The sequence below is a fragment of the Sus scrofa genome, chromosome 15 (assembly GCF_054392235.1).
Source record: "Sus scrofa isolate SSC_HxYL_T2T_F1_AM1 chromosome 15, Sscrofa_HxYL_maternal_Yorkshire_Landrace_v2.0, whole genome shotgun sequence".
NCBI classification, from domain to species: Eukaryota; Metazoa; Chordata; class Mammalia; order Artiodactyla; family Suidae; genus Sus; species Sus scrofa.
In genome coordinates, this window is record NC_139397.1 from 139,139,597 (window position 1) to 139,154,036 (window position 14,440).

General features: G+C 39.7%; 1 protein-coding gene across 6 annotated transcripts in view; it reads left to right on the forward strand.

Annotated features, from left to right (window-relative positions):
- ACSL3 (acyl-CoA synthetase long chain family member 3) overlaps positions 1 to 14,440 on the forward strand; it is a 74,933-nt gene that overhangs the window by 41,616 nt on the left and 18,877 nt on the right. For 4 of the 6 annotated variants that reach the window (NM_001143698.1, XM_021074566.2, XM_021074569.1 and 1 more), the window contains 5 exon segments: positions 1 to 28; positions 7,738 to 7,915; positions 10,200 to 10,309; positions 11,336 to 11,474; positions 13,884 to 14,034. The exon segment at positions 1 to 28 is cut by the window's left edge and continues 389 nt beyond it. In NM_001143698.1, coding sequence (NP_001137170.1) covers positions 1 to 28; positions 7,738 to 7,915; positions 10,200 to 10,309; positions 11,336 to 11,474; positions 13,884 to 14,034 — 606 coding nt within the window. 6 annotated transcript variants of the gene reach the window in all.

The window sequence follows — 14,440 nt, forward strand, 5'->3', positions numbered from 1 at the left end:
GCAGCCAAATGGAAAAATTTTTAAAAAGGTAACGTGATCTTTCATTGCCTTTGAGTTCCCTCTGAATAAAATGTATGCTTAGAAATGGTGGCAAAGGGCAAGCATGACCTGCTTCTTCTGGAATTTGCTGATGTAGGAGGAGAAACCGTAGAAGGAGACTAGGCTCTGCACTAACCTCTTTCTGTGACTCCAGCATGGATTTGTTCCAGATTTTACAGAGATACTGAGATCATCCTCTAGTGTGGGCTACTTCTGTACCTGACTGTGTTCCAGGACTTGGAATAGAATGTTTGGGCTCTTTGGCATTTGCAGCTATATTCCCTGGTAGATCTAGAAGCACACGTGTATGCTTGAGATTGCTGTGGGTTCTGGGGTGTGGCTTGCTTTTTCTGATTGTAATTTAGGTTCTGTTGGATGCTTACTATCTTGGTACTTTGGTTATGGCATATGCATGGTTTTTAAAGAACTTGTAAAAATAAATATATAAAAACTTGCCATTGTTGATTTGAAACAGAGGATAAGACATCCTTAGAGGAGGGGTAGCATAGTGGTTAAGAGCCTGGACTCTAGAAGCAGGCTATGGGTTTGAATCTTCGCTTTGCCACTTCCTAGCTGTGTGACTTTGGAAAAGCTACTTAACAAATTTGCCTCAGTTTCTTTATCTGTAACATGGAGGTAATGATCATTGCTGACACTTATTAGCATTCCTTATGAACCAGGCTGTTTTAAGAGCTTTACCTATTTCACCTTGTTTAAGATTTACAGTAGACCAGCCGGTTAGTGTTATTAGGACACCCCCCCCCCACCCCAAGACGGTAACACGAGTGAGGCGCAGATAGAACATCTGACTTGCCCAAGGGCATTATAGCTGGCAGGTAGTGAAGCTGGGACTAGAACTCAGGGTTAAACTAATCCCAACTTGGAGTTGTTGAGAGGATTAATAGTGAGAGAGTATGTATGTGTATATTCTACACAAGTGTGTGTAGAATAATTTGTGGCATCTAGTATAGACGCTTTAGCTTTTATTATCTTGGGCGTTTAGTGGGCAGAGTCATATGAGTGAATATAAAGAGTTACATCATGGAGTCACGTAGCACTGTGAAGGATAAGTATAGAAATGGCATGAAAATGCTGTTCATGACCTTGGGTACATGCCTTTCTTATAAACTGTTCTTGAAGCTCTGCTTGGTGAAAATTGAAGATAAAGATTTTTTTAGAGGTAGGTAGATCATCTGTGGTTAATTGATAATTTGGTTAGGTTTTAGGTTTAAACGTGTTCAGGCAAAGTTGTTTTTTCTTATCCTTTTTTTTCCCCGACTACATCCTGACCCCAGTTGCCTTTTTCCTGTCAGTCATGAGGGAACTCTCACATCTTGGAGGAGAGTCCGGATAATTACAGCTATGGAGTGAAATGCTCAGATTCCTTTCTGTTACTGCAGGGCGAATGTGTGCGTGTGTGGTGGGGCGGTGAGTGTGAGGTTGTTTTAAATTAATGGTCTATAATTTAGCCACTTGCCATACAAATTCCAGTCACCATCTTCTAAACATAAAGCATATGGCAAGCAAGTTAATGTCAGTAACTCAGAAATTAAGAACATTATTTTAACTCTTGACAACAGAATCTGTATGTGTTCCTGACCTTCAACTAGAGGGATGCTTTAATCTTGTTTTACCGGTTCAGACATGAATAGTGCCCCCTTACATTACAGTCTGAAGATGATTTGAGTAAATTTTGTGGTCACTCTACTTGTAAGATGTGTTTCCTATTTCTTTTGCTGACTTAGTTTTGCCTCACTTACGTTATTTTTTTTTTTTTTTTTTTGTCTTTTGCCCCTTCTAGGGCTGCTTCCCGTGGCATATGGAGGTTCCCAGGCTAGGGGTCTAATCGGAGCTGTAGATGGGCCTACACCAGAGCCACAGCAACGCGGGATCTGAGCCACATCTGCGACCTCTACACCACAGCTCACCGCAACGCCGGATCTTTAACCCACTGAGCAAGGTCAGGGATCGAACCTGCAACCTCATGGTTCCTAGTTGGATTCGTTAACTACTGCACCACGACGGGAATGCCAAATGATTTTTTTTTTTTTTCCTGTATTAACTTAAGATCTAGCTGGGGTTAGTTAATAGTGCATCCCGAGAAATGGAAGCCATGTAGTTAAGCATGTTTTTACTGTTCTTTAGCCTATAGGTGATAATTTGAAAAATGCTGTCATAATGCTGTCTGATTCTTGTCACATTTAGTTGCTACTTTTTATGGTAGCACCCTTGATTCTGTCTTTGAGAGATTGGGTAGTTAATAAAAGGTGCTGAAAACACTACATTTTTTGGTGCTAAAGTTTTCCACTGTTCTACCTTTTTTTCTATCCTCCTCATATCTAAACTACATATTCATTTTTGTCTTTTGACAATCCCTACTGCTATTTGAATTCAAAGATTGGGTTCTCTTACTATTAATGTAAGTATATGTAGCAGAAATCCTATTTTAGCAGGAAGCTTAATTTTTCCCACATGTATTACATGCATTTTATGGAGCTAGCTGTCTTTCAGTCATTGAGTACTCATAGCAACAGTCTAGTTCCCAAGTATCTAAAAAGGAGGAAATTAGGGTGAATATGCAGTTTCTTCTTAATTCAGGTATCAGTATAATTAGGACAACATAAAATCCTATAGCTAACATAATTGTTCCTTAAATGTGACCTGATAACACAGTGGACAAATGGAAAGTCTGTTGTGTGTCCGTGTTGTGTGTGTGTGTGTGTGTGTGTGTGTGTGTGTGTGTAAGTCTATGTGGCTCTTTCCTCCCTGTCCTGACTAAGGTGCCCTTTTATTCAGTATTTATTCGATAGAAAAGTATTTGAGCACCAATGGGAAAGTTAGAAGCTGAGAAAAAGTTCAGTTACAGTCTTTTCTGTCTGTGCTACATCACCCCAGATACCATTGACATTTGCCATCAAATTCGCATTTGTGATCCATTGAACTTTTTTCAGAAGTCTGTATTATCTCTGGTCTAGAAAACACATTATATTTTTCTTGTTTGAAATTAGATTCATAGGGAAAGTAAAACTTTTAGGTTTTGTGTATCATAAATGAAGCACATATTTTCTGTTAGCCTTACTTAAGAAGAAAGGGTACCATACCACTGGTTACCTAAGACTTCGGTTTCACTTGGCCTCCACTGCAACTGTACAGCGCTCTGCAGACTTGGGGGTGGAGGGGTCAGGGGGCACCGCCACTGCGTGTCAAAACAAGCTAGGCTTCCCCCCTCCTCTTGGTTTCTTACTTACATGCATTGTTACTGCAGCAGTAGCAGCACCTGCTATGGAAAATAGTGTTAAGGGGACCTTTTATGACCTGCACTTGGTTGTCAGAGGGGAGTTGCTTAGGCGGTGTGGCCTTAGCCCAGAGTACTGTCTGTGAGTGGGACACAGACATATTTTTGATGGAGTGTATCCTGTAATAGTTTCCATATTTGAAGATAATCTTATATTGGAAAACTAATGATTAGCAACATCTAAAAGTTTTCTCTCTGTTTTGGGGGACTGAGCTTTGGGGATTAACCCTGGAATGTGTCTGGTATGGTTCAAACAAAGATACTCAGACCTTTTTTTCAAATCAGTGGACTCTGAAGCTTTGTTTCCATATTATCCTAAGAATCTTGTTTTATGCACCCAAGGGAAGATAAGTGGCAGAAAAGAGAGTAATGATGATTCTGCTGTAATTTTATGTCCACATGACCGCATGACCATCGGCTTCACCAAGATGGGTCCCTCTAGGGGCACAAGTAGAAAAACAGATGGCAAAGAAGCAGAGGCTGCTCTGTTCTTGAGGCTTGACAAGCTTTTCCAAGACTATTGTGCCATCATTTTAAGTTTCATATGGTTTATAAAACTAAGAAGCATATAGGACATGTGTCAGTAGCTCCTGAATCCAGCCTTCTCAGTAGCAAATGCTTGTACTGTCTTTTGAAATGAAGAACAATGAAATGATTGGTTTCTAGAACATCTTTAGAATAAATGTACCTGAAATAGAATAAAGTTGCAAATAATAAAAGTAATTTTGTGAAACAGAAAACATAGACCAGCTCAAAGATTTAGTGATGTAATTACCAGAGATAGCTTATGTTTTTTTCTTAGGTATTTTACACACATTAGCGAGAAGAAAATAGAATTATGCAATCGTAGTGCTTAAAGATTTCATATGACATTCTCTCTAAATTGATTGAGAGTAGAAATACTTATTTCTCTCCTCAGAAGTTGACTTAACTTCCTTTTCCTCTTATTACCCACTTTTGTGGTGTTTCTTTCTAGATTTATGTTTTTATCCTATCTGCATGTGTGATGACATTCATTTTTTGGCACATTAGGACATTTACAAGATTAATTGGCCAATCTTTTTGGCCAGAATTTGTGGTGTGGTTATTATATTAATGCTCTCCCCAGCCAGAACTCTTGGTTTTTCTTTCCACACTTGTTCCTCTCCCTGTCATTCCCCTGTTAGTTAAGGGCACCATTGTGTACCAGTGGCTCAAGTCAAAAAAATAAGGAGTCTGATTCCCTTTTATTTTATGGCCTTTTTTATGACCTATGCTGCAGCTGCAGCAACACCAGATAATTTTAACCCATTGCACCAGTTTTTTTGGTTTGTTTTTTTGTTTTTAATAAACAGGCCTTCTGCTTCCACTCTTTGTACTATAATTCACTTAAACACAGCAGTTGAAAGGATCTTTTACAACTGTTAATCAGGCCACCTTACCTGCCCAGTAACAGCCTATCTTCTTTCCATAGTTGCAATTAAAACATTGTGATTTAGTACTTAGATTCTGCAAAGAGTCTACCTAGGCTCATATTCTAATCCATCACTTAATAGCTGTGGGATTTTGAGTAAGTTACACTTAGTTGCACTATGCCTCGGTATTCTCATCTGTAAAATAGGGATAATAGTCACTATCAGTTATCGTGAGAATTACTTGCAGTGTACCTAGTACACAGTAAACAGTAGTAAATCGTCAGTGTCATTCCTTTTCCTGATTCTTCAGACAGCCGAACTTATTTATGTCTTGTGAGTCACTGGTAATATTTAAGGGGTGGTAGCAAAGGGTGTATGTGATTAAAAATGGTCTTCAGAACAAAAGAAGCCATGGGGGTTAACGATCAGGTGGATATGAACTTTTTTGTTGCTTTTTTAGGGCTGCACCCTAGGCATATGGAAGTTCCTGAGCTTGGGGTCGAATCTGAGCTGCAGCTAAGATGGGAACTGCAGATGTAGACTTTTTAAACAAAGCAGTCTTTTTAAAAATGAGGCTGCTCCGGGAGTTCCTCTCATTGCTCAGAGGAAACGAATCTGATTACCATCCATGAGGATGAAGGTTGAATCCCTGGCTTCGCTCAGTGGGTTAAGGATCTGGCATTGCTGTGAGCTGTGGTATAGGTCGCAGACACAGCTTGGATTTGGCATTGCTGTGGCTGTGGCTACAGTTCTGTTTTGACCCCTAGCCTGGGAACCTCCATAGGCCTTGGGTGTGGCCCTAAAAAGACCAAAAAAAGAGGCTGCTGGGAAGTTCTCTTGTGGTGCAGTGGGTTAAAAATTCAGGGCTACCGCTGCTGCAGCACAGGTTATAGCTGTGTCACAGGTTCAGTCCCTGGCCTGGGAACTTCTGCATGGCACAGGCCCCAAAAATGAGGCTGCTGGAGGAGGGGTTGAAAACTCCAGGCTCAGAGTGAATTGAGATTGTTTTGTTAATCGGTCCATTCCACACATTTAGCAAATAATTGCTGAGTGCCTACTCTGTGCTAGGTACTGAGCTAGGCACTAGGAGACAGTATTGAATAAAACACACAGATTAGATTACCCCTCTCTGGATCTTGTATTTGTATGGGAGGAAGAGAGACGATAAATAGTAAATTGACAGATTTAATAACCATTGTGAAGAAATAAAGCTGATTGGAGATGAGGGATAGCCACTCTGGGTAAGTGATGGCTTAAGTGGAGGCTTGAAGGACATGGAGGAGCCAGCTTTGCGAAAATTTGGTTAACGAACGCGCTCTGCAGTGGGACAGGGTTGTGCAGCGGGAGGGTGATATTTGGGTAGAGAGAAGATTTCAAATAGCCATTTCAGTGGGTGAGAACATGAATGTATATACCAGAGAAGCTTAGTAGGATTGCTGGCTGGTGAGATCTGTGGTCCTGGATTTAATAAGGTCGGTGTTCTTCAGCAGCGTTCAACAGTATAGGCAGAGAATAAATGCATGTGTTAAATCTGAGAGTGGGCTGACCATAGGGACAAAGTTAGGATTAGAAACCTTTTCTCGCACAAACCATATATAATTGTGCAGTAGATAGGGGTCCCTTAAATGTAATCTTTATGGGAAAGATCACTGCTAGAAAATCGAGTGTTTTTTAAAGAAGTAACTGAGATTCAGATTTTGATGACACTTGAATTAAGCTCATGGCCTGAGTTCTGTGCCACATGGTGGCACCATCATATGGTTTGGCATATTTGGATTACATATCTATAGCTTTTTCAGAACTCTGAAAGTTATAAAACCTATTATTTAGATTCTAGAATCTAGGAGGTAGCTCATGCTTATCTTTGGAGAGTAAAATTCTTAATAATTGTAATCCAGCTCCTGGCCAAATTCTCACCTGTCTTCTCACCCCCAGAGAGCTCCTTTTGAAGTCATTGGAGCTCCCCGTGCTGAGCATTTCATGGGGGTGCAGAGCCAGGTGGGAATTTGGGATGACAAGTTAATTATTTTTAAATTCAGTTTGCTTTATCCATCAAAACAAGAATTTATTTCTCTGGTCCAGTTTGGAATAGGACACTAGAGGGCAGTATTTACCTGCTTTTCCATTTTTATCTCCATCCAACCTCTTGTTTCTAGAAATCACGTAAATGTTATATGCATTTTAGAAAATGGATATAGTTAGATGGTTTTAAGGTTTGTGAGGCATATGTTAATGATGCAGCCATGTTTGAGAACAGCGTATATATTTTTGCAGTGAGAGCAGCTTCTTATCTATATATAATTGGGGATTTGGGGTCTGATTTAAGTTGGCAAAAATTCAAAGAGGCACTTTTGGTAAGAACAAATGAAATGCTGAAAGCCATGCCGTGCCAGTGAGCGCTGAACAGAGGGACTTTGGTGAATAGTATAGCTAGTCCTCACCTCATTGTATAAATAGAGACTTGTTTACTTTGCTTATCTGATTTAGATGCAGCAATTCAAATTGAACAACTAGTTCTGTTAGCTTGGGCCTGGCAGGTTTCTGTTTGTGAGTCATTTAGTAGCTGATACTGAAATCCAGGAACTCTTAAGTAGAGGGAAAGTAAAATTGTGGTATCACTTTTACCTGACACTAAGCTAAATTGTAAACTAACATCTAAATTGTTTAAGTAAATGAATCTGTGAATGAGTTATTAACATACATGCCTTTGGCCAGAAAGTTGGCTTTTAAGATCCCATCAAACCCTGAGTATTTTTTAAAAGACTCCCCCCATTACAGTTAAAGATTCAGCAAAAGATTTGAGTTGTTACAGAAGATATCACAAAATAACTAATTTTCAAAATAGACTTTTTACTTGAAACTCACTTTCTAGCTTTTTGTTATAACCAAATAGTTTACATACATAGCTTTCTGGTTGGTCAAAATTTGAAACACATCCTGGCTTCTTTCTAGAAATTAATATTTTCGTTGTATTAAAAGCTATTTGTATGTTTTTTTTTATTTTATCAGGTTATTCTTGGGAACTATAATTGGCTGTCCTATGAAGAAGTCTTTGTTAGAGCTTCTAATTTTGGAAATGGCTTACAGATGTTGGGTCAGAAGCCGAAGACCAACATTGCTATCTTCTGTGAGACCAGAGCAGAATGGATGATCGCTGCACAGGCCTGCTTCATGTATAATTTTCAGCGTATGTGGGCTTTCTCTTCTTTAAAGTGTGGACTTAAATGTTGTGGGAAAGGAGTTCCCGTCGTGGCTCAGTGGTTAACGAATCCGACTAGGAACCATGAGGTTGCGGGTTTGATCCCTGCCCTTGCTCAGTGGGTTAATGATCCGGCGTTGCCGTGAGCTGTGGTGTAGGTCGCAGACGCGGCTCGGATCCAGCGTTGCTGTGGCTCTGGCGTAGGCTGGTGTCAACAGCTCCGATTAGACCTGAGAACCTCCATATGTCGCAGGAGCGGCCCAACAAATGGCAAAAGACAAAAAAAAAAAAAAAAATGTTGTGGGAGAGATGATACTAACTCTTTTTTTTTTTTTTTTTTGGTCTCTTTGCCTTTTCTTGAGCCGCTTCTGCAGCATATGGAGGTTCCCAGGCTAAGGGTCTAATGAGAGCTATAGACGCTGGCCTACACCAGAGCCACAGCAACCTGGGATCTGAGCCATGTCTGCGACCCCACGCCACAGCTCACAGCAATGCCAGATCCTTAACCCACTGAGCAAGGCCAGGGATCGAACCCGCAGCCTCATGGTTCTTAGTCGGATTTGTTAACCACTGCGCCACGACGGGAACTCTAACTTCTTATCATAAATATTTACTCCCAAGAGATTAGAATTCTGTTACAGCTTTTCACTTTATCCAATCAGTGGGTAACCCTTTGTTATAACTTAGAATTATTGTCTGTTTTGGAAAAGGAACCAGTTATAGAACAAATGAGACTGTAGTAAGGAGACTTGAACCTATTTATAGGGGACTTTCAGGGTCTAGGAAACTAGATCTACACAATGGGTCGTTTGCTCTGCTTCCACCTCTCAGAATTCCCTCTTGAAGTTAGTGTCATTTTCTTATGTCACTTCCTTTTTTTCTTTTCGGCTTTTTAGGGCCACACTCAGGGCATATGGAAGGTCCCAGGCTAGGGACTGAATTGGAGCTACAACTGCCGGCCTAGGCCACAGCAACACAGGATCTGAGCCACATCTGCAACCCACACCAGAGCTCAGCTCACCGTAACTCACTGAGTGAGGCCAGATATTGAACCCGCATCCTCATGGATCCTAGTCTGGTTCATTAACCACTGAGCGATGAAGGGAACTTCCTGTTATGTCACTTCTGTCAGTAATGGCTGAGCTAAAACACTTCCAGTACTCAAACCTAGCTGCTGTGTCAAAAGATAGAGAATTTTTATTATTTGAATAGAGGTCATGATGCCTCAGTCTGTGTGGTAGTCTTGAAAGATTAGTCCAGAGGTCTTGATGCCAAATATGGTGTTAAATATTATCTTTCAGGTGAAACAGAAAACCGTACTTTTACCAGATTTCTGGCTGGAAGTGTCTCCACTGTTTGTTTTTTTACCCTTTTGTTTTCACAGGTTTGGGTTTACAGTATGTTTTAAGAAGCTTTAATTATCTCTTAAAGGCACTTTTCTTTCCTGAGTTAGGCAGAAAGCAAATAAACATCCTCCTTTTATTATTATTTAATTGTAAGATTTCTAAGAATGTTTTTCTTTAGATTTTTCTATTTTAGAATAAGCAATACTACCACCTGTTCATGCTATTATCTTAACGTATAAGATCTTAAATACAATATTCAATGTGTTATCTTATGGGTGTATTTTTCATATTTTAGTATCAAGTAATTAACAACTAAGACTTTGACATTTTAGATATCAGATATAATTCAACGTGATGGTCTCAGAGTAGCCTCTGTAGATGAAACAAAATAAGACAAACATTTAAAAATTTTAAAATACTGGAGTTCCCGTCGTGGTGTAGTGGTTAACGAATCCGACTAGGAACCATGAGGTTGCGGGTTCGATCCCTGCCCTTGCTCAGTGGGTTAACGATCCGGCGTTGCCGTGAGCTGTGGTGTAGGTTGCAGACGCGGCTCGGATCCCGAGTTGCTGTGGCTCTGGCATAGGCTGGCAGCTACAGCTCCGATTAGACCCCTAGCCTGGGAACCTCCATATGCCGTGGGAGCGGCCCAAGAAATAGCAAAAAGACAAAAAAAAAAAAAAAAAAAAAAAAAAAAAATTTTAAAATACTGAAATTTGGGGAGGGATTACAGAAAGATGAGTAGGTCATAATGTTGATTATGTTTTAGAAAAACAGCATAGTTAGATCGCAAACTATGGATATAACAATTTACGGTGTAGTATACTCCATTAGGATTCATGTCTGTGATCAGAGGCTTTATTTAATTGCATTTAGTGCTTCCATGAAATGTTCAAATATTTGACATGTCCTTCTTTTCCCTGTAGTTGTTACGTTATATGCTACTCTAGGAGGTCCAGCAATTGTTCATGGATTAAATGAAACAGAGGTGACCAACATCATTACTAGTAAAGAACTCTTACAAACAAAGTTGAAGGTGAGGACTCGTTTTCTAATAACTGCTCCATACTTTAGAATTTTCAGTGTCAGGAGCTCATTACTGATACTTAGTTCTTTTAAGAGCTTTAAAATCCTTACTATCTTTGTTACTTTTGGGAATATCATATTTTATTCTCCTTTAGAAAAGTAAAAGTGGGTTTCATATATATTTATAAGTAGTACAGCTACAAATTCATTGTTGTTATGTCCATATCTAAGGTGAAGGGATTTCTGCTTTTCCTTACTATATGTTCTCTATTTTCTAGCCTATTTTTAATACATTTGAAATTATAAGGGTTTTAAACTAGTGGTTCATTTATTTCTGAAGCATTGAGTCATTATAAGTTTCAGACTTTTTAAAGGGAAGAAAAGGACTTTAAGAAACATTAGGAGAAAGAGGTTTCTTTAGTCAGCTCCCTATGAAAATGATAATATCTGATCTGATTTTTTTTTTTTCCCCTGCATCCATGGCATATGGAAGTTCCTGGGCTACTGTTCCTGGGCCAGCATTTGAAAGGTGCCGCAGTGACCTGAGCAGCTGCAATGACAACACCAGATCTTCAACGCACTGTGCCACAAGGGAATTCTTCCTTTTTTTTGTTTTAAATACAAATTAATAAGAGAATTCCCTTCCTGAATTTCCTTCCTGTCCACCCTCCCCCGCATCTTTCTTTGCCTCTTCCAAGCATGAGGAACATTTGGCTACTCTGTAGTTCAGGGTTTGTTTACATGCCCACTTTGTAAGGAACTAACTTTCCTGATTAGGATTTTTACCAAAGGACAGGGCTATGCACAGTAAATCTAATGTTAAAGTAAAGCTGTAACTTACATTTCAGGCCAGCAGCTCTCTATCTGAAAAAAGGAATATTCATTCCAGTATATCCCACCCTTGCTTTTTTTTTTTTTTTGTAGGCAAGAAATTACTTTAATAATTTGCTGAATACTTTTGTTGTGTCCTGGACTGTTTGCCAAGCTGTTTCGTGAGGATTGATGATGAGTGTAATGAATGCTTGTGTCTTTTCAGGATATAGTCTCTCTAGTGCCGCGCCTGCGGCACATCATCACAGTGGATGGTAAGCCACCGGCCTGGTCGGAGTTCCCCAAGGGTGTCATCGTGCACACCATGGCTGCGGTGCAGGCTCTGGGAGCCAAGGCAAGCGTGGGTACGTGGTGGTTTCCCACTTCCTTGTGTACATTCTGCAGTGACCATGTTCTCCAGAAGTGCTCCAAATATTTGATTCTAAAGTTAGATCGAGCGACAAACCAGTTAGTTCTCTAGGCCATCGCTTAGGGAAGAAAGGTCACCCTAGGTATGCTTTCCTCTGCCCTTTAAAGAAAGGCTTAAGGAAAAATACGAACATTAATTTATTACTATTCTAAAAGTAGTATGTATTTGAAATTAATTTAAAATACTTTTTACATTATATGTTTTTCCCACTTCCTTTTTTCTGATTATTTTGGATTATTATTATTATTTTTGTCTTTTTGCCATTTCTTGGGCCGCTCCCGCGGCATATGGAGTTTCCCAGGCTAGGGGTCTAATCGGAGCTATAGCTGCCGGCCTACGCCAGAGCCACAGCAATGCGGGATCCGAGCCACGTCTGCGACCTACACCACAGCTCACGGCAACGCCGGATCCTTAACCCACTGAGCAAGGACAGGGATTGAACCCACAACCTCATGGTTCCTAGTCGGATTTGTTAACCACTGTGCCACGATGGGAACTCCTGTTTTGGATTATTTAGTCTTACATATAATGCCATTAAACTTGTCCTGTGTGAATTATCTATAAGTATTAACAGCTGGAGTGGCTAAGCCTGGATCTTTCCTTTTATTTTCTGCTCCCTCTGCCATGTCCAGAGGGGACATCTTTCTGTCCTCCAAATTGCACACCCAGGTGTGGTGACTCTGGAAATTTCCACTGTCAATGAAGTGTCAGAAAATGTTAGAAAAAGTAGTGATGTTTAGGATGTCACAAAAGCTGTTAGGATGTTGGGACTGTACTTCCTGTATTTTATTATAGGTAAAAATATAGTGATGAATTAAATATAAGCATTCACTCTGTTTGAAAATGGGGTATTGCCTAGGTTAATTTTGGGCATATTGAATTTAAGGGCTAATAGGACATTCAAATGTAGGTATATAGTAGGGAATGGCACATGGAAGTCTAGTACGCTGGAGTTAAGTTTGGAGTTAAAGAAATTTTGAAGCTAGAAACAGACTTTTTTTCCCTTTTTTTTTTTTTTTGGATGCCCAGTGGCATATGGAGTTCCTAGACCAGATCCAAGTCACAGTTGCAACCTATGCTGTAGCTGCAGCAAAGCTGGATCCTTTAACCAACTGTGCCAGGCCAGAGGTTGAATCTGTGTCCTGGTGCTGCAGAGATGCTGCTGATCCTGTTGTACCATATTGGGAACTCCTAGTAAAAGATTTTAATTAAAACTGGGGGTATAGGTGGGATCAACCCCAGAGAAAAGTGCCTCTAGAGGATACTGAGAATTGGTCCAAGAGGAAGGAAGAAACATGCCTTGTGTGGTTCATGAAAGTTGAGGGAAGGGAGCCTCTCAGTGAGGCAGGAGTTTTTAGTAGGACCAGATGCACTGGAGAAACCTGATGACACAGGGATTTGCAAAAGCACCATTGGACTTCTTAGCAAATGTCACTTTAGAGACAAGTAAGAAGTGGCAATGGAGAATGGTGCCATGGGGTAAAGGAGTGAACAGCGAATTAAGAAGCAACAGTTTGAATAATAACAATTGTCAAGATATATATCTTGGCAGGGAAGAGAGAAAGGGTTAACTTGGAAACATAATTAAAATGTTTTCCCCTATTTATTTAAGAAGTCCATGTTTAGGGTAATTACAAGATTAATTCAGATCAACAGTGCCATCCATGGCCCACATCTCTCTCTCTAGGATAGGATGTTGGCTGCTGTTCTTAGGCTTGTTTAAGTGGGGACATTGTCTTCTAGTCCAGGATTCTGAATGTAGCTGAGCTAATTTCACCACTGGGAAGCAGAGAACATTTTTAAGCAACATCTAGGTACCCTAGTCTAGCCACCCTTATTTCTTAGTTGAGTTGCTGAAAGAGCCTTTTGCCTCTCTACCTCTTTTCTTAAGTTAGGTCGTCACACAACAGCCATATGGTCCTTGTCACAGGTAATGACAAGCCCCTGTTGAGAACAGCATTGCTTTTCACCCAGAGTTGAAATACAGAGTCCTCATTTTTCTCACAGGCTTCTGAGACTGTACATGATGTGGTCTTGGGGGCTTCATCATCTTCATTTCCTGCCACTTCGCTATCACCTTCTCAACTTATCTCTCTTCATTTTTTTAAATAGCTCTTGTAACATAGATGTCCATATGTCTCTCCCAATATAATATGTCTCTTATGTGCAGGGGCTTGATCTGTTTTGTTGACCTTTGTATGACTATAATGAATATTTGTTGAATTGAGTTAAATTTGATTATGAAAAAAATTGTTAATGTTGTTGTTAATGCTGTTGATTGTTAAACAATGAAAAGAATCGCTGACGTCTCATAAGTGTGTGTGTTTTTTTTCCTCCAATTCAGAAAACAAACCTCAGAGCAAGCCGATGCCCCTAGATATTGCGGTGATCATGTATACAAGTGGATCCACAGGACTTCCAAAGGGGGTCATGATCTCCCATAGTAACATCATTGCTGGGATAACTGGAATGGCAGAAAGGATTCCCGAACTGGGGTACGTCTTCATTACGAAATGTGGAGGAGTCCAGTATTTGGTATCTGTTATGGACAGTTGTGTCATCTAGTAGTATATGGTTAAATTAATCCTTCAGAATCTGTTTACAGTCAGCAGTTCTTCAAAAAAAGGACCTTAAAATTATGAAATAACAATTTCATAATTTTATAGTTGTGCAGTTTAAAATATAGTTTATAGGTAACATTCTTAATATTTACTTCTTACTTTAAAGCGCAAATTTTAACTGAGTTAAATGCCTTAAATTATTTTAATCAGTTGATGTTAACCTCTAGTCATTTTTTAATACCTAAATATATAATAAGTGAGCAAATTATATATCCAGTAAGTATTTATTGAGCTTCTGTATTTGGTTTTTCTTTGACTTTTATTTTTATGACACATTCTA